General features: G+C 49.8%; 3 protein-coding genes across 3 annotated transcripts in view; 2 read left to right on the plus strand and 1 right to left on the minus strand.

Annotated features, from left to right (window-relative positions):
• The first annotated feature begins 137 nt into the window (after positions 1-137).
• On the plus strand, positions 138-5,531 carry CSUI_003542 (m phase phosphoprotein mpp10). Its single transcript, XM_068063738.1, has one exon. It carries the CDS (start codon positions 1,472-1,474, stop codon positions 4,496-4,498), a length of 3,027 nt encoding a protein of 1,008 aa, XP_067924280.1. The 5' UTR covers positions 138-1,471; the 3' UTR covers positions 4,499-5,531.
• Positions 5,532-7,158: 1,627 nt separating this feature from the next.
• Positions 7,159-11,956, minus strand: CSUI_003543 (fibrillarin). The gene is made up of 4 exons (XM_068063739.1): positions 10,198-11,956; positions 8,840-8,968; positions 8,280-8,363; positions 7,159-8,178 (listed from the first exon to the last, which is right to left on the minus strand). The coding sequence occupies exons 2-4, from the start codon at positions 8,844-8,846 to the stop codon at positions 7,340-7,342; spliced, it is 930 nt and encodes a 309-aa protein (XP_067924281.1). The 5' UTR covers positions 8,847-8,968; positions 10,198-11,956; the 3' UTR covers positions 7,159-7,339.
• CSUI_003544 (zinc c2h2 type domain-containing protein) overlaps positions 11,929-19,475 on the plus strand; it is a gene marked incomplete at its 3' end in the record, with an annotated part of 8,300 nt that continues 753 nt past the window's right edge. The window contains exons 1-6 of the mRNA XM_068063740.1: positions 11,929-13,250; positions 14,310-14,949; positions 15,530-16,441; positions 17,407-17,525; positions 18,175-18,213; positions 19,018-19,182. Of these exons, the coding sequence (XP_067924282.1) occupies positions 13,083-13,250; positions 14,310-14,949; positions 15,530-16,441; positions 17,407-17,525; positions 18,175-18,213; positions 19,018-19,182 (2,043 nt within the window). The remainder of the gene's footprint in view (positions 13,251-14,309; positions 14,950-15,529; positions 16,442-17,406; positions 17,526-18,174; positions 18,214-19,017; positions 19,183-19,475) is intronic.

Consider the following 19,475-nt stretch of genomic DNA (forward strand, 5'->3'; position numbering starts at 1 on the left):
GAGTTTAAGGCGACTATAACCGTCTCTAGTCGTGGTGTACCCCTCGGTCTCTTCCTCCCTCCCCCCCCATTAAGGACCAATATTCGGGCTAGGTACCCGGACAACCATTTCCTGGGAGTTGTAGGTCAAATGAATCACCACTCAATGCAGGCCAGGCAGAGTTTGTATTGAACGAAAAAGAAAATCCTTAGCCCTAGCCTCTGCAAAATTCAGGAAGGCCAGAACGAAGAGTAGACTGGCGGTACCTTGTTGTCGGAGAAGTGTCTTTGAGTTTAACTGAAGAAGTACGACTCGCGATTTCCCAGAGCTTCACAGCCACAGCCGACACACACACACTCGCGAGTGCATGTAGTTTCTTTTCCGAATCGAGAGATGTATATCGGCCAGTCTCGGCTTTTTATGTGGGGCACTTGATGGCCCTGTCTCCATCACTGGGCCTTTGACCCTCAACTCTTTTGCGGTCTTTTCGTTTTTCCGACAATCTTGAAAACCAGACTACACTTTCTTCGGGTGCACGACCAAACTCAGTCGATGTCATCGTGATTGCCTTTCCACACCAAGCCGCCTGTTCTTTTTCTGCCCTTACCCTTTTTTGTACTTGGCGTGTATCTTTCGGTTGCGAGTTAGTTTCTTCTCTTTCTGAGCAGACTTCGGTTCTGGAGAAATATTTGTCTTTTCCGTTGCCTCGCCTTCTGAACCCAGCTCGTTCCGGACTCACGCGGGACAGCTGTCCCGTGCTACGAGCTTCTCGTTTCTCTTCCAGGCCTATTGCGAGAGTTAAACTATCGGCACCCAGCGCGTATATATTTTCAGTTTCCAACGGTTTTCTTTCGACGCATTGGACATGAGTCCCCTCGCTGTCTTGTTTCTTGAGTCGAATACGTTCCTTAGCCACTGCATGCGTCCCTGACCATTGCTTCCTGCACTGAGTACCGCAAGAAAGACGGGTTATTCATGACTTCGTGACATCACCCTGCGAAACGTGACTTTCCCTTAACGCGAACTCATTCCTACTCCTCCTCGCCGAGCTTATGAGCTAGATTGCGCCGAAAGAGGGCGCAACACCGACGCGAGATGAGCATTGTAACCCCGAACGTAGTACAAGCGACTAGATGACCTAACAGCAGATCTTTTCCTCTGTTATTACGCAGTGTCTCGTAAACAAGCCCGACTTTCCCCTGTCAGTACACACACCGCTCTCGAGCTGCTTAATCTTGCCTCTTGAACTTTGGCTTAAGCATCGTTGCTGTCTTCGTGTTTGCTGCTGAAACTCTCCTCTGGAGTCTATCACTTACACCCGTGCTTCCCACTTTAGGAAGGCGAAGGTGTGGCTGGGAGGATGTACGGTTTTCTTAGGAACATCCAAACTGGCCTCAGCTATTTACGTGTACATGCAGACGTAGCGAGAAAGAGGGGTCTTGTATAGATGCATCTGTAGGAAAGAGTCAGCTAGCAATTTTCTTGCTTGTTCATGGCGCTTGGGCTGAAAGAGGTGACCACCGGGACAGCGGAGGTCGGTGGGTCACCAACAGGAGGAGCAACTAACGATTTGCATCCAGATCAAGACTGTGCGTCGGACTCTCCAAGTAGGAGAGCCGCCGTCTTCTCTGAAGAAGTCTCTCCACACAAGAATGCGGATAGAAAGATGAGACAGGGAGTCGAGAATGACCCTTCATCAATGTCACCTTCCGGTGGAGTTCGTGTTTCGTCTCAATCTCACATGGCGGCGCCACAAGCGGACGTGGAGAGCGAGGAACAAGAAGAAGAATACCAGGATGACGAAGATGAAGTCTCTATATCAGCAAGAGTCGAGAGTAAGGGACAGAAGAGAAAAGAAGGTCTTGATAGGGAAACGCAGACGGGAGGGAAGGTCTCTGCGTCCACGGAGTGTGATGAAGGAGAGGATAATTCAGCGTGGTTACAGGGGATGGAGGATGATCCTTTGCAGTTAGTATTGAACGATGACGCTTGTCGACTTCGACAGAAGAATGCCTTGCAAATGACACTTCATCATTTAGATCAGTTAGCTTCTATTCGAGCTGAACTGCAAAGAAACAAAGGTGCGAATGTTTCATACTTAGGTAGTCCTAAGGTGAAGAGTAAAGTATTTTCTTCTCTCCTCCTAAGAAAAGACAGAACACACTCGTTTCGGAGAGCTAGACGGAGTGGCGAAATGCTGAATGGTGATGGATCGTCATCCTTATCATCATCGTCTGATGACGATGATGAAGAGGGTGGCTGTAGGGGGGTGTCTGTATACCAGCTGTGGAATCTCGTAGATCTGGAAGGGAGGAAATTGCTAGGAAGGCTTCGTCCTCGAATAAAAGAGTTCCACGCGGTAGAAATCGAAGGTCGACGTCAGCTAAATGCGAGCAGAAGAGAGAAGGCAAGTTCACAGCAAGCAGATGGTAGGAATGAAGAAGGGCAGCTGACAATCGCTCAATCTTCCTGTGACAACAGGAGCAGCCATAGTCCAAGCAAACTTGATAGTCTTCATGGTTTCTTTCGTAGTGAAGCTGAAAGCAGGAAGTGGCGTAAAAACTTTCTCTGGCTTCTCCCTCCTGTTCCCGAAGATGAAAAGGAACAGGCAGAAGACTCAGACGATGATGGAGGTGGAGACAAAGATGATCTTGAACTGTCAGAAGAAGAAGAGAATGAAGTAGAGGAAGCCGGCGACAGTGACGAAGAGGATGTGGAGAAGGAGGACAAGGTTGGCAAAGCCAGAGAAGCGACCGATGATGATCGTTCGGATGATAGGAAAAGTGATCGCGATGACAGCAGCTTTGTCGACGCGGAAGAGGGGGACGACGGAGACGGTGAAGAGACAGGAGAGGAGGGTATGAAGACCGAAAATGATGATCCATTTTTCTCTATGGAAGACATGAAGCGATTCGTACTTGAGGAAGAGGAGAAAGAACTCGCGAAAACGCAGAAAAGTTTGAAAGCTCCGAGGGGTGGAACTGAGAAAGACGACGAGGAAGGGGAAGATGAAGATGATAGTATCGTCAACGAGCTTCTAGAAGGAGATGAAGGCAGTGATGACGAAGAGGCAAGAAATGTGAAATACTCCGACTTCTTCGATGCGCCCACCTCTGCAGGTTCAGGCGACGGGGAGAGGAGAAGTCATGCAAAAAGGAAAAGGCGACGAGGCTCGTCATCAAGTGAAGAAGAGGATTCTGAAGAGGAAGAGGATGATGGGCCCGGTCTTAGAGCGGAGGAAGGAGAGTTAGATGAAGAAGAGAGACGTCTCCAGAAGGAGTTGGACAAACTAGAGAAACAGATGAGAAAAGAAGACAGAGCAAAGAGAAGAAAGAAGCAAGAAGAGAAAGAAATCCGTGAGCAAGATGAGAGTGATCAAGAAACAGCCAGTTATGAAGGGTCTAGTTATGGTAGTGAGGAAGGATCTAATTCTGAAATGGACGAAGATGACGGAGATAGCAGCCGAAAGAAATCGACACCCTCTTTGCGCCGATTAATGGCACATTCCGCATCCCTACAATCTGAAATAGATCAACTAGAACAAGAGCTTGTCTCTAAGAAAGCCTGGAATCTACAAGGAGAGGTATGGGGCAAACAGAGACCCAGGAATGCTCTCCTAGACGCTGGGCCTTTGGATCTCCCAATGCTCGCGTCAGCCGTGAGAGACACGGAAGCAGGAGGTCTTGCGGATGATCTAGGCGAGGAAGGGGGAGAGGGGGACCGAGGTGCGAAGATAAGTAAGCTGAGTGAATTCATCGAACAAATCGTGAAGCGACGGATAGAGGAAAATCTTTTCGATGATGTCGTCAGACGGGCTGTTGTGCCACCAAATAAAGAGAAGAAGAGCGATAACGCCACCGCGGAGCTAGACATGGACAAATCTAAAGTAGGCTTAGGTGATCTCTATGCCATGGAGTATGAAGAGCAATTAAGAAAGAAAGAGGGTGGTGATGGAGGGGGAAAGATGTCGGAAGAGGACAAAGAGAAAGCCGAACTGCTTGAAATGTTTGGAGAGCTCATGTATAAGCTAGATTGTTTGAGTAATATGAGCTTCAGACCTGCTCCGCCTGCTGCTTCTCGGAGGCAGAAAGGAGGAGATGATGGCGTGGCGGCTGTTCGAGTCGAAGAGGCCGTGCCAATCATCTGCAGCAGTGCTATAGGCAAGTCTCCGGAGGAGATCAGAACGGCTCCCAAGGGCAAGGAGAAGGCGGAAATGACTCAGGCTGAACGCAAGGCTGAGAGACGGACGAAGAAGGATAGGCGTAGAAAGCGGGTGATAGGGCAGCTGAGACGAGGGGAGCTCACAAGGGAGGGCTTCAAGGAGCGGGAGATGAAAATCGCTGCCAAGAACAAACAACAGAAGGAGAATAAGAAGAGCAAGAAACTCACCGGTCTTACGCAACACGAAGCGCTAGCAGAGTTCAGGAAGAATCAGAAACGCGTGAAGGTGCAAGAACTTCTGAGTGACGCTATGAGGGCGGCGAGGAAAGAACAGCGGCAGAAATCAAGGGGAAAATAAGCCTGCAAGGCCAACGAGTCACCTGGGCAGTTAGCGAAGGCGGCTGCTGGAAAGGCTGAACGCATGGCAGTTTCTAACCCTTCAGCAGGGCCCTCCTAAATACAAGAGGTGGTGTCCATCCCCCTCCATGTTTAATCAGAGTCACGGGGGCAGTCGGCACCCTCGACACTTCAGCATACATAGCATTTCAGCCAGCCGAAGTATACCTGTACGCACCAACATTATTCTGCGCATTACTGCTTGTATGCCGGCGCAGAACCGAAGCAGTCCGGCTACTGCCTCCCGGCCGGCGGGCAGTCACCAAGTCTACACTCCCGCTTCACAGGGTCACGAGTCGGCACTTTGTGCTCGAGATCGCAGCCAAGACGTTACAAGCGTTAAACCCGCGTGGTCTGCTTTTAGACATGTCTGGTCGTTCGAGACAAAGAGACGGACCAGGCGGAATGTCGTGTTTTCTTGTTTCTTTTTTACGCTCTGCACCGGCACAACCAGATGATGTGTCTCGAACAAAACAGGTTTGGGGCCCCGGACACGGAACTTCTCGCAGGCGCTTTGATATTGTGGTTTTGTAGCACCTGGGCAGTAGGGGCCTTTCACGTGGAAACTGTGAGGTTCCAGCTATATTGTCAGGGTCGTAGTAGTGTTGACTGTGGCAGCCTCTGTGCTCGTCGAAGAGGTCAGCATTTACGTCAGTGCCCATTCCTGACTGTCCTCAAGGGACAATGAGATTTCATGAGACAGGTGATGCAGGTCCTCCGCTGCTCTCGTAGGCGATCAGAGGTGCGTTGTACGGGTCGGTTGGTGCGCAGATGAGCGCGCCGCACTGTAGGGGGGGGAGGCGGCAGCCACTGTAACGCTGCGTAGTTACGCATAAACTTTCATCGTATCTGCAACGGTCATAGGGTGAGCCCTGTCAGTGTAGGCTTGCCCCTCCGGTACCGTCTCGCAAGAGGTCAAAGTTTTCTAGCCCCAGTGGACAATTCTGCAGTTCAAAACACTTGACTGAAAGCGATTGCATTACAACACTCGTGCGTAAGGATCGCCGGCGTTAGCCAGATGCGTATTAGCGGTGCAAGTGACAGCAGTTGGCATGCTCCGCTAAAGCTTCGGAAAGGCACCACAGAGCCCACTACATCCGCGCGACTCTCGGAGAACTCTCCGCTACTCCTGTGTTGGCCAGGCCATCTAGAGTAATGGATCGCACGCTCCTATGATGATGTCTTTATCGCAGTTGTATTCGAGGTCGTCATCTGTCTCATCCTGTTTAAGGCAGCGCTCGGGTGGTCAGTGGGAATCCACGCGAAAATGGTCGTACCATGTTGAAATGAACTGCAGCGACTTTGATTTCAGTTGAGGGTATCCCTTGGTTTCTCCGAGAAAAGTAAGAGCAGCCCTTCATGACCAGTGATAGCAGGATCACCCATGCCAGAGTGAAGGACGTCCACCACAACAGAGGGCTTATGACGAAACACTTGTTAGCGCTCGTCGTTATGCCTGAAGACGACAGTCAATGAGCACTAGCTTCGAGGCATAGAGAGACGTAGGAGTTACCCAGTCCCGCGATGCTGAGGCATCCCATCACCACCAGAAGAAACTTCTGCAGTCCCAAATCGATGCTTATTTCCCGGCGGAGCAGGTAGGCGTGTAAGGTCTCACCAGCGCGGTTCGGAGCGTCTTGTCGAAAGTTGTGGGTGGGACGACACTGCTACGCCATATCTGTCAGGGGTTCTTGACGGACTATTAGGACGGATCATGCATGAGGACCATGGGCTTGCCTGGACAGCCTCAATAATCACCATAGTGCCCAGCTTCCATGTACACGCGCCAAGCCAGAGATCCACCCGATTGCAACACGAGTGCTTGTTGCGTTCCTTCAAAGCCATGGTCCTGAGCCGATTAACGTATGCATCAGCTGGTAAAGATTTCCAGCCCTCATACTTCGAACACTCACCCGAGAAGAACAACCAAGACAGCCTGCGCTGCGACAAACGGAATTCTACAGTCAACCACTGGCTTCTTGGGAAGCGATCTCTCAACCGCCATTGCGGACTCCATCGTGGCTGCAATCTTTGCGGACCTGAGAACTTTTTCGACAGAGCTCACACGACAGACTATCGCGGACGTAGCATCACCTGCGACAGGCTCGAAGGTACCAGCGCGAATGCCTCTCTGCCCGGTCACCGCTCTCCTAGTGCTGGTGTACATACACCCACTGCTTGCTTCATCTGTGTGGAAGGCTTGCTGCTGAGGCACAGATGGGATGCTGGTCTTTTACTTAAAGAAACAAAAGAGCAGTCGCACCGTTCTGTAACGTTCAATGGTTAGCCTTCTGTGATGAGAAGTTGTGTATCTTCGATCTTTTTCGGAGAGAGCTATCTATCTACTGATCTAGCCATCTGTCTTTTCTCGTGTCAAGGATCAGAGAGGGCATGCCTTTACGCGTGTGACTCCAAGGTCTCGAGAAAAAAGGGCGCCCGCGTCTGTTTTTCCGGTGCTGCGGACGCCTTTCGAACCGTTAAAACTAAGAAAGCGCAGCTGCACCTGAGCTATCTGTGCTACATGGTCACTTTCATCAATGGAACGCATGGACCGACGGCCCCTCGCCTGCAAAGTATACCATCATTATCGACAAAATCCGGGTGTGATAGAGACAAGTGTTTCCGAGCGCACTGTGACGTCAGATAGAAAGGGGTACATGTCTGCTGCCGAAACAGCGTTCACATAATGAAAAGCGCCTCAAACACACCGGAGCAGCGCAGGGTGAGTACGGCATGAGCGGAAGGGCTCCAACAGGAAAGCCTGGCCAGCGCAGCATCTTCACAAGAATACGAGGACCCAGCGTCATTCTTTTTTCTTAGAGACTCTGTACTGCCCGATGACAACAGCGTGATCTCTGTGATAAGGTTCCAGTGTTAGCTGCTCCTTGGGCTTGCACTTTTCCTTCCTTAATTTGTCCACCTCGGCGGCAAATACTGCTTCAGGCTTCGCAGTCGAATCCACACAGTTCGCCTTGATAGAAATGACAAACCAGCCCCCGGCCTTGAGGAAATGGTGTGCATTCAAGGCTACGATACGAGACTGGTCCGGCTGAGCTACGTCCGCAAAAATGACATCCACCATGCCTACTAGCATTCTGTACTTCAAGGGCTGCCGAGCATCTTCAACGATCGGAACGATATTCAAGCGCCTCTTCGCCATGTTCGTGAGATCGCGGCCTGACCGATGAGAGAATTCAACAGCATAAACAACTCCGTCCGGCCCAACTATATCGGAGACGTGAGACACAGTCGTTCCGTTCGCAGCTCCAAGATACAGAACCTTGCTTCCCGGCTTTATAGGCATGTTAGCAACTCCCCCCACAATCGTAGCTCCCAGCTTCGACCGGAACGGGTTCCACACACGATACTCAATCTTCTCCCCCGACTCCTCGGCAACTTCCAGGCGCTTCTCACCGTACACGGATTCACCAGGGACCATATTTCTCGTCACGAGTGAATCGGCTTTACCCTTTGACATGAAAATACCCTCGAACCTGTGAGGGACAACAACAACCTTCTGAGCGCCTTTGGCGCCTCCCCCTCCGCGGCCTCTCCCTCCTCCTCGACCTCGCCCTCCTCCTCCCCTGCCTCCACCTCTTGCTGCTCTAAAACCTCCCCCAGCTCCTCCACCTCCTCTGCCTCCTGCATCGCAAAGAAAAGCAGTAACGGGGAGAAACGCCACTGGGACAAGGCCTGCAATTCTCCTGTCCATAACAGTGCTCGACTCGTGAGCATTCACTTACCTCGGCCACCACCTCTTCCGCCTCCCCTACCTCCTCCTCCTCCGCCTCTGCCTCCTCCTCGTCCTCCACCGCCTCTGAAGCCACCTGCGTCAAGTAACCGCAGATTGCTGATTCAGACCAAGATGTGCAGAAGCAGCTGCTGAAAAGACGCTGGAAAACACGACGACTCCAGTGGCCCAGAGCACACCTCGAGTCGTAAACCACAGCACAGTGTTGCGGCTTCTGGATCCATACTTCACGACAATGAGGAACTAATCTCATGAGCACAAACAGCCGAGCTCACGATACCGACTGCGTGCCCGCCCCAAATAACAACTTCGAAGCTCGCGCGTCGCACCCCTCCCCGCCACCTTGCGTCTGCATACACCTGTTACCGAGGACAGTTTCCGAGAGGCCCTGGACGCGAGTTTTGAAATTGACTGCTTCACAAACGCAAAAACCCTGGTGCTTGTCTTCGCGTTGGCGGCTGCCACGGAAATGCGCCGGTGCCCGCCAACCAGCGTGGGAGCGCCGTTCACCACTGGCCCTCAGAGAACGTTTGTGAAGCATTTCCAGCTCACCTCTCATTCTCCTGAATTAGCGGAAAAGCGAAAGTTCGGATCTCGACACGTCGATGCTCCTTTAGGCGACGCTTTTGTTAAAACGCCCCGTGGGAATAAGGGGCAGTCAGTGCGGGGAAGTTTATCAACCTGACAGACGGACACCGCCAGTCCGAGACTCTACATCAAAATCGCCACGTATCTCGATAAGCTTCGCATTCTTCCGTGAGCAGTAATACGATGAGCTACGTTCTCCCATGTTTGACCAAACCGAGCCTTCCCCAGCCCGACAGTACTACGCCCCACAGAGAAAAGAGCGCATGCCCCGACGCCTCCCGTACAGGCTGCTGTGCGCAACAACGCATCCGGGACCCAGCTAACAGCTGTCTCGATTGCGAGTCTTTCCAAGAATGTGTTACGTGTTGACACTTGTGTTCGAAGTATCAGGCTTAAGGCTGGAATCAAGTTAGCTCGTAAGCAACTGTCCAGCAACCTAACTTGGAGCGTTTCCCGTCAAGTAGCTCGATCGATATGACCAGGCAGGCGCGCGTGTCCGCAAACTGTCTTCGGAAGAAGTCAAGAACGCTGGAAACAGAGACACTGACTGTAGTCGTAAGCAGGTTCGAGCATGTTCTTCAAAGCCGCCGTAGCCTGTGCTCCTGCCACCCCCGGATTGTGAACCGAGAAGGGGAGTGGCACGCAGGCAGATCAGCCAGCCCCCCCGAACAGCAAGTTCACGGTAGCAGTAGCTGGCGAACAGGATGTGGACACCCGCTCTCCTTTGGGAGAGTGAAAGGCCTGCAGGCTGGCCACACTCGCTGGCGCGCTCGTGCCGCTGAGTTCCGTTCCAATTCTTAGCTGGCTTTCCATCCCTGTACAACTGGCATTTGTGTAGCTCCCTACTCTACAGTACCTGGACTTGTAGTTGCGCTCCTACTTTGTACAGCCGGTGTAGTCATTAGCGTCGTGGAAAATAGTACTCCGACAGACGTATCCAAGGAGTATTTGATGCGAGGGGAGGGCCGGCTTACGGACGCTCGTAGTGTGCGATCAGAGCTGTCTACGGCTCTGATCGCACACTACGAACGTCAGCAAGCGAAGGTCACCCCAGATAACAATTCAAACAGCGCGGCATGGCACACAAGTTTGGGAGTGAAAAGGTGCGTGCCCGGCACTGGAGCCAAGGCCTAACGACCAAACATAGCGCGCCGAAGAGCTTCGATGTCGGGTTGAAGCCTTGGACATTTACTTTACACAGCTGTCGCCGCGGTGCCTCGCTGCGTCGCATCAGTAGCTGCCTGGATGCCTGATTCACCGGGCAGGAGAGAAATGACACACTTTCACGAAAGGGCGACACCAGTTAAGGTCAAACAACTCACTTGAACGTCTCAAGTGAAGCGGCAGGACTTGGGCAGCACGGCTGGATCCGGAAACCAGTTTAGAATTTCTTCTCTTTGACTGGTTACAGGAAAGGAGTGCTGCCACATCAGTTGGAACTGCGCCCATCAGCAACTTAGACAACAACTGAACTCCTGCACGACCCCGAAATACGAACCGAACAGCTTCTCGCTCTCAAATTTCTCCTCGTCCTTCCCACACGCACAGCTGCTCAAAACGTTTCCCTCCGGGGAACTGACATTAAACTGTACAAGAAGAGGCATCTGCAGAGACTGCTCCCGACTAAGACTTCTTTCTAAATGAATTCACCACAATTGGCCACAAGGAGGAACACCGCGGAAGTGACAAAGGAACCACGATCATTTCGAAGCACGCTGCAACAGTGAATGGAAGTCCCCTGAGCCACACTAGGCGTGAGTCCGAATGTCATCGGGGACTAACTGCGGTTCTCAGAGAGAAAGTCAAAGCATCAATGCTGGTGCAACTAGTAGACCGAAAACCGCCGCCACTGCACCGCTTGACCAACCCGCCCCAGGGACATAAGCCGCTGCGCTGGTGGAGCCCTCAGCTGGGTCCCGCACAGATTGGCTCTGGCCCTTCGTGGACACCACCACCCGACAGACTTTCTTGCGAGGTCCCATGCACCCGAGCTCGAACTTCTTGCCCTGGGGAGGGAATGCGCCGCTCGGGATAGAGAGTTTCATACCTTCGTGAGGCCTCGTCGGGTCGCCTTCCCACCAGCTGCTAGAGAATCCCTTAAAAATGTCTGTCCCGCGATAGTCAGGCCCCTCTCTCATGCATACCTGGATCGAAGATAATACGGAGCAGAAGTTTCTGGTGAACACATCGGCCGAGGGAATAAGGACAGTGTCCGGTCCGCATTTGAACAACAGAAAATTGCGCCCTTCTGCCGGCTCCAAACTCACGTAAAGGGAACCACTAGCAGTGCCTGTGCAGAAAGCTGTTTGGCCGACAACGGAGCCGACATCCTCAGTCGACGTGCTTGGGGAGGTTCTTGACATTGTCGAGGTGCCTCCCTCGATTACCATGGAAAGGACGAGGAGAAAACAAAAGCCAAAGGAGTGGCCAAAAGCCGCTGGGCGCGGCCATTGCCCAGGCTGCATTTCCTGCAAGTGCCGCGTACGCGAGATAACAGTCCCACATTCCGGGCCCCCGCCTGCCCCTGTTGCTGCCGGACAAGAGGGCCCCCTCTGTGATCAATCAGAGGTTGCTACAGGACACGAGCTCCATGACTCTACCATCCGTCACTACCCTTTCAGCACCGGAAGATAGCAAGCACCATGTCGGCGTAACTCCCCTTCATGCAGCCATTCAGCACGAAGACATCTCGAGTTATACGAGGCCGCCCCTTGCTGTGATGTAACCATCCAGCAGAGGGAGTCAGAGAGCCCGCGAGAAGCACGGCCTACGTTAGTACCCGCAGAAGCACGTGAAAAAAGAACGGCTTTTCTCTGTGACCTCCTTCGAGAAGGGAAGCTTGGGAGTGATGAGGGCGTCCTGGGTGGTAACCACGTAGAAGCTGCCTCTTCGGCGCCGCCTTGCCAGCACCACAGAACCGGCCACAGGGGTGACCCCCGGCGCCTGTACATCTGCACCGCATGCATGCAGCACCGGTCGAACTCAGCTTGGGACTAACTCAAACCAACAAACGCTGAGAACGTCGATAGGGTCGAGCATAATCAACTGCTTGTCACTAATATGTGCAGTCTGGTCTTCCTCTCAGTCTCCGATTGTCTTGTCGTAATGTGGTGCGCATTTGCCGTCCACTTTTCACCTTGCCCAAGGTTTCACGGGAGAAGACGTTGTCTTCGCTTGGTCCCCCCTGTTTCTTCGCATGGTTCTTTGACGACTGTCGTACTTTCCCGAAGCCTTAACTGGGACGCGAAGATGGGTGTCTGTGAATGACGTCCTCACCTTGCGTTTCTTCCTGTGTTCAGGAGGCCCTCCAGGCATCTGTCGGAGAGGGCTTTCTTCGCCTCCGTGCTGAATTGCGTCGGTTCGTTGAATGTTTCGCTTTGTCTGTCCATTTGTCCGCGGAGACACTATCCCTCGACACACAGGCGGAGCGGGGAAACCACGAGTCGTCGGCCCCAGGGGTCTTACGAAAATCTCGCTCACTACAGTTTTTGTTCACCCCAGATTCACCACTCCTAGAAGACACAATAAAAAGAGGTGTTACGGCAGGACATGAGTATCTTGTCCGTGTTTTTTTTTTCCCGCTGGTTTTACTCTCTCTTTTCCGTCATTCGCGAACACGTGTGACCACGCACAAGTTGTTCAGATCATCGTTAACGGTGACCTTCACTCCACCCCCGGTCTTCTTTCTTTTGACTTCCTCTCTCGTGAGTCGTTCACCGTCTGGCCGTTTTCACCGATCCTCAGGTCTCCGCTCCTGTATCTGCCGCTGAAGGACGCCAAGACAGCGACTTTTTGATACGCCGCAGGCCGGTTTTTTATTCCCAGGTGACCAGACATCAATCATTCACCGTTTGAGACAGTTTACCAGTCAACCGACCTCCTGCTTAACAAAGTGGAAGTGTGTGTTTTTCCCCGACACAAAGGGAGATTCTTTAGCTCTCACTGTTCTCTTCGGAAAGAAGATCTATACCCCTCAGGTTTTTCAGACGGATCGCGCGTTGAGTTGACCCAAGCGTAGACAGAACTGTGGACGTTCTTCTTGCGGACGTTCCTCCTACTGGGTTTAGCCAGCAGGACACTAGTTACAGACGTGTCTTTTTTCCTACGTCTGTTACGAATGAACATGGAAAAAAAGGCGAGACAGGGGGGACACGCAAGATCCTTCTGACTCTCCGCCACCGGACGAATAAAGCTTTCGAGAGGGTCAATGTCGAAGAAAGGCCACTTTGTCTCCGAGCCACCCGAGGGGCTCACTTCATCTTCTTCAGCCTCCCAGATGCCGTCAGAGAAGTGGATCTGTGAAGTCCTAGGATGTGGCGCGAGATTTCGTAAACCTGCCCATCTCAAGAGGCATTCTCTTGTACATACAGAGGAGGTAATGAGGCGAGAGAAGTCGTGCCATCTGCCATTCACAGTGGGTGCTCACCCAGCCACGACGATGGTATCCAGCATCTCTAATTATCTAGATTACGTGACACTCCGCTTTCGACCTAAAGCAAAAGAAGTAACTTCGGTGGAGCGTATAGAGTCAAACGCGTAGACACGTGAACGCATGACCATCCTAGATTCAGCGGGAGCTCTCTTCAGATGTGTTAACTTTCTGCAAAGACATACCCAACATCCGACTGGCTCCTGTGTTCTTTCTCCGTTCTCTTTCTTCAGCTTCTCAATGTCGCTGCCCCTCGTTTTCTGCCTCTTCCCTGTTTTCTCCGTATCTCATAGTATTGCAATTCCTTTTCTTCAGTTTTTCTCTTGCAAGAGAAGAATACCACTTTCAACTTGTTGGCTGCGCAGTCCATTCAGTGGCTTGTGAGCGCATGCAGCATCTTAACAAGAGTATGAGTCACTGCTCCCCACCTTCAGTGTCTACTTGGACGTCTTCGAGAGTTCCAGACTGACGCGAGACTTTGCCTCTTCTTCAAGTCTCCCCTGCTTCAGCGAACGAAGACTTCTTCTGCTCTCCGGGCTGTGGTCGGGTATTTGTGACGACTGTGTGTCGTTTTTCTGTACATGCTCACAAGGTTTTGGTACCTCTGCATGCAGACGTTTCTTTATTGCTGTCCCAGTCGTATCTCCTCAATGACCGTATAGACGACTGTGTTTGTCCTTCATTCCGGGTGGCGATTCTTCCTTTTCTTCACTCAGAAGTTATCTTTTTCATATAGAAGCTTACACACTCATATGGCCAGCAGCTTTGAGAGACATGAACCTCCCTCTGCCTCTGTGTCTCGCCAGGCTGTCTCGTGATTCAGATAAAGGTGAGTGAAGTCTTTGAGTGACCCATTTATAATGATACCTGATGTTTCACATGTTCGTCACTGGTATGACTCCTCGGAACGGATTACAAATCCATGCTTCTTTCCTCTCCTTCAGCACTTGTTGATTGGCATTGCCTTGTTGTCGTTGTTCTCCTCTCATTTCTGTGTACATACAGCGTCTCTTCAGTTGTTCTCATTGTTCTGCATCGTTCAAACGTAATGAACATCTTCGCCGTCACATGAGTATTCGTCATGAAGGAGGAGGCGGTGGTCATGCCCTCTTCTCTTTTTCTTCGTCCTTCACCGGCCCAATCTCAGATAAGACTTCTTCTCTTGCTTCTCTTAATGGAAACCCCACGGCCACTCCCCCACTCTCCCAGGAGATCGACCTGGACACATCTGACCAGTCGGCTAGTCCTACTACGACGACTACCAAGGGGGATGCTGCTGCCTTGTCTAGACAGTCATCTGAGGGCATGGTAGAGGCCATTGTTCTGCCGTCCGTTCAAACTCCACATATAGATGATCAAAGGCCTACTAGAGAGTCATCGGACGATGACTTGCTTTCCGTCCATCATGATCATCATCATCATCTTCCTTCTCGCTCATCTCCTAAAGGAACGAAAGAAGGAGAGAATGAAGAAGAGAAGAGTACTGAACTAACACCAAAGAAAGTCGATAGTACAAGGGGGGAACAGTCAAAGAGAGTCGATTCAAGACATCGTCCGTTCAAATGTGTTAAGTGTGGGGCAGCATTTCTTCTAAAACAACACTTGAAGCGACATGAGAAAAGTCATATTGGACGTCATGCTTGTGGTAAGCGCTAAGCGGGCAGGCGCCCCCGGTGAGACGGAACCTTTCTTAACATTCTGTCTCTGTCTTTACACCAGGGACTAAAGAAACCAAAACTGTAGAGGACAAGCATATGGAGAGTAACGACATCTCCTAGATTCCAATCATAGTGTTCAGTGAAGGTGACCCGAGTGCAGTGGACCTTTCACCTGCACCGCTCTACGGTCGTATCCATCTACCTATCTATCTGTCCTTGGCTTCCCGCAATGCAGTGGCATCCGCTGATGTTGTTTTCCCTTCTTCTCTTCACTCCCTCTATCTATCTTCAATCTATCCATCTATCTTCAGTCTATCTCTCCATGGCGTCCCGCAATACCTATATACATAGGGGCTTTAGAAGTAGTGTTTGCAGTGGCATCATCTGATGTTGTTTTCCCTTCTTCTCTTCACTTCTTCTCTATGTATCTATCTATGCTTTCTTCCGTTGTCCTTCGTCTTTCTTCCATGTCACTTCGGGTGTCTATTCTTTCATCGAGTCCGTTTGACACTCGTCTTTTTCTGAGGGTGGTCTGTCGTGTTGTGTGTTTTATCGTAACTTCCACAGAGCAGTGCGATGCAGTTTTCACTAAGAAGCGACAGCTTCGGTGGCATAAGCTGGAACATCTGACCTTAGAGGCTGCTTCAAAAAAGGAGAGGAAAGATTTGTCTAAGAAAGATCATAACCACTCAACTGAAGAAGAGCCACCTTCACCTCTAGCATTTACTTCAACAAGTCATAGAGAAACACCCACATCGTCGTCCTCTTCTTCTTCTTCAACACCTTCTTGTGTATCCTCCCCTCGCTGTTGTTCCACTACAAGACCAGCGACTACTACTCCTATTACTTCTTCTTCGGATTCCACTTGTTCATCATCTCCATGTCTAGGAACTCATTCCGAGGAAAGAGCTTTCTTTGCGTCTTCGTCTAATTCTTCTTCTCCTTCTTCATCGTCGACCACGCAGGCCTCACTCAAGACCAAAGAACAGCCACAGGGGCTCCTGTCTTCTTCATCTTCTTCATCCTCACAGTCGTCAGAAGAAACAGCAGGAGATTCGTGTTGCTCGCTACCTTCTCCGCTTGGCTTAGAAGACTTGAGAAAGACGGCTAATCAGGATGAGAGAAAACAACTGAAGAAGAGTAATAGAGGGAGAGCAGAAGAAGAGAAGATAGGGTTGTCATTGGTGCAGCAGGAAACGCTAGAAAAGGAAGATGAAATAGTCTCTAAAGACAATAGTGATGATAAGGATCACCATAGTACCACGAAAGAAAAGGAAAGATCACACTTCTCGACTAGTGGTAGGAGTCAACAACGAGGAGGCACAGAAGAAGCTAAAGGAGGCGATGGTGATAGTTCAGGAAAACAAGCAGAGGAAGAGAAGAAGGAAAAGATGTCCTTTCATTGTCCTCATGATAATTGCGATGCTGTCTTCACCTCTCTTCATAGTCTGTATAGACACCTGAAGAGAGTGGCTGAAAGTAAGAGCTTTTCTCAGTACTGCACACACAAGAAAAAGAGACGTTGTCTCCGTTTCTTTGCTTGTTCGTTTCACATCTTCATCAGCTTCATCTCTTCCTCTTATCTATTTCTAGAAGTGAGGTGATTTCTCTTCGCACTTCTTTCTTGTTTGCTTTTTCCTGCCCTCTCTCGTTTTCACATCTCCGTCACTCGTCTCTCTTTTTTTCGCTCTCCTCTATGCCAAGCAGAGCAGATCGCTCCAGGTCTTCTTTCTTCTTTCATAGAGTTACAACCATTACTAGTAGTGTGCTCTGTCTCCTCTTCTTTCTCTTTTCCTCTTCCCATCCCCTTTCTCTGCTCTGTCGATTTGCTCTAGCTATTTCTATCTCTTGTGTTATTGGAGGACCCCTTCCGCTGTACATACATACATACCTACATACATCCGTACGTGCATACATCCATACGTCCATGCAAACATATTCACACATACAGATTCATACATACGGGTGGTGTACGGGGTACTTCTATGTACGCGGCTGTTCCTGTTCAGAGAGAAGTCCTCCGTCTATACACAAGACATCTCACACATAGAGATGAACATCAATACGTGATAGACTAGTGAAAGCATCTATATGTATTTTATCATGGAAGCCAGGGCGAGGACAGAGTTTCAACAGATCGGAGTATGTCTCGCTCATCTCTAGTCAGGAAGGAAGATCATTGTTCTTTCTCTCTTTACTCTTTCTTTTTCTTCCTCTTTCTGTTTCTTTCTATTGCATTTCATATTTGGGATCTCATTCCTCCTCTCTATGAAAGAAGAATGCGCTGTGCCTGCAAGTGTGCGCATGCTCTTCTTCTTCTTTCTCTTCACTTGCATCAGTTTTGTGCCTCCGTCACCTTCCTTTCTTTCTACATTTCAGTCGTCTCTTCTTCTCTAATTTCTTCTTTCTTTCTCACTCTTTCTTTCTTTTCTGTGTTTTGTAAGGACCACGGAATTATTCATGTGAAGTTTGCAAGGAGACTTTCGTTCAATTCTCGGCTCTCGTCAAGCACAGAAGGCAGGAGCATCCTACTAATGTGCATATCTGTGAATGGTGTAATAAGGTAAAAAGTTGATACAAAGGCCTCGGGTAGAGAAACGCAGGAGGTTTCTTCTACGTTATCTTCATTGTGTCTTCAGAGAGAGATTCATTAGTGAGAGAGACAGGAGGCCCTTATACGTACGAACCCTGTACTTCGCGAGATCGACCAAGGCAGGATGCGTTGAGCCTCTGTCTATCTATCTATGTAGGTGTCTTGTCTTTATGAAGATAAGTAAGATATGAGTAGTGTATGCGGGTGGTGTTGTTTCATGTAAGGAAAAATGTTATTTCAGAGGCGGGGGGGGATATCCTGGTAGTTCTCTTGCGTCTCACAAACTACTGTGATGCCATACAGTTGTTCAGTACATTGAAAGAATGTACTGAACAACTGTATATGTATGTATGGATATGTATGTATGTAAAGTGTTTTTCAAGCGTGATGTGCTTGTCTTGCCGTCTCACAAATCTCGGTACTTCTTTCGCCGCTTCTCACCCCTTCTATGACTTTTCACGCTTTTGTTATATATATATATATATCTATACATATATATGTATGTTACCTATATGCGTATTTTATGTGTTCAGTGGTGTGTTTGAAAGACAGGAAAGCAAGAAGATTAGTCGCGTTTTTGTCTTGTGATGTGTCTCTATCTCTTTCCTTCTGTTTTCAGCGCTACTCAAGAATTACACGGCTTAGAGAACATATCAGAGTAAGATATGCCATTCTGTTCTATTTGGCTTTCCTTTCATGTTGAAACAAGAAGCTTGTGCTAGTGATGAGTCAGTTGCTACTCTCTCGCGCCGCATTCTCATTGAGATTCCTTTCATTACACGTCGCACTGCCTCCGCTCCTTCTAGGAAAGGGAAGAAGTACATCTTCTCTCTCTATACCTAACTATATATCTATTCTTACTTCTGCAAATATCCATACACATCTGGGTAATATATATCACTACACTGACTGGTTCTACTCCTGATGGCCGAGAGAGTAAATATACCGTCCTTTACATCGGCCTCTCTCTCTTCTGTGATCTATCTCTCTTGAATCTATTCACCTTCAATCCATCTGGAGTCGACCTATCCATGTATCTTTATCTATCTATCTATCTTCCTTTATCTATCTGTCTATCCTCAATACATGTGCATGTAGTAGTTGTACCTTTGACCACAGAAGGTATCACGAACAGTCGATGATCAGGTCACATCTCAAAGGACAGTTTGTTCTGTCATCAAGCAAAAACAGGAGTAAGAGGAGTCGTTTCTGTCTTCGTTTCTCTCTTCTTCGAAGTGCATGCGTAGGCATTGTAGAGAGGTGATAAGGACACTGCAGGGCTCCCATACATAACTCCAGGAAAGGCGGTAATGCCCTGACGTGTGGGTGCAACGCTTAATGAATCCACACAATGCGCTTATTGCATGCACGTAGACGAGGGCTGCTGACTCTTGTGAAAGCGAAGAAAGACAGAAAGAAAGAAAGATTGTGTCTGGGTTTTTCGTGTCATTGGGGTGGACAGAAGCGGCACGGAGGAACCTCAACAGCTTTCGGGGTGATGGAGAACCGATCTAACGTTTTGAAAATGACCGAGGATAAAGAATTTGACGATAAAGATGAAGCAGACGATCTCGATACTCCTTCTCACATGTGTCCTGAACCAGCTTGTGGATTGTCCTTCTCTACGGTATAGTCATTCAGAGCTATTTGTCGGCCTACGTAAAACGTCGATATCGTTAGCTAAGCAGACATGATTTCTAGACACGGGAGCCAGTACTAGCGCCGACACCTGGAAAGGGATGAACAACAGGGAGAGAAAAATAGTCTGAAAGTACTNNTAAACAGATAGATAGATAGATGGGTCACGTATCTGTCTATCTATGTATGTATTTGCACGTAGCCAGGTGTAGCTGTCTGTTTCTACCGTGTGCCTCCGCATTATGTATGGCGTGATTTGACCTCCAGGCAAAGAATAATAAT

Source organism: Cystoisospora suis (genome assembly GCF_002600585.1).
Source record: "Cystoisospora suis strain Wien I chromosome Unknown contig_1596, whole genome shotgun sequence".
Classification (NCBI taxonomy): Eukaryota; Apicomplexa; class Conoidasida; order Eucoccidiorida; family Sarcocystidae; genus Cystoisospora; species Cystoisospora suis.

What these genes read in the sequence shown, in the direction of transcription:
- CSUI_003542 (XM_068063738.1), top strand. Translation starts at nt 1,472, where the DNA reads ATGGCGCTTGGGCTGAAAGAGGTGACCACCGGGACAGCGGAGGTCGGT.
- CSUI_003543 (XM_068063739.1), bottom strand. An exon ending in CGGAAGAGGTGGTGGCCGAG is followed by an intron (nt 8,179 to 8,279) that starts GTAAGTGAATGC and finishes TTTGCGATGCAG; the next exon opens with GAGGCAGAGGAGGTGGAGGA.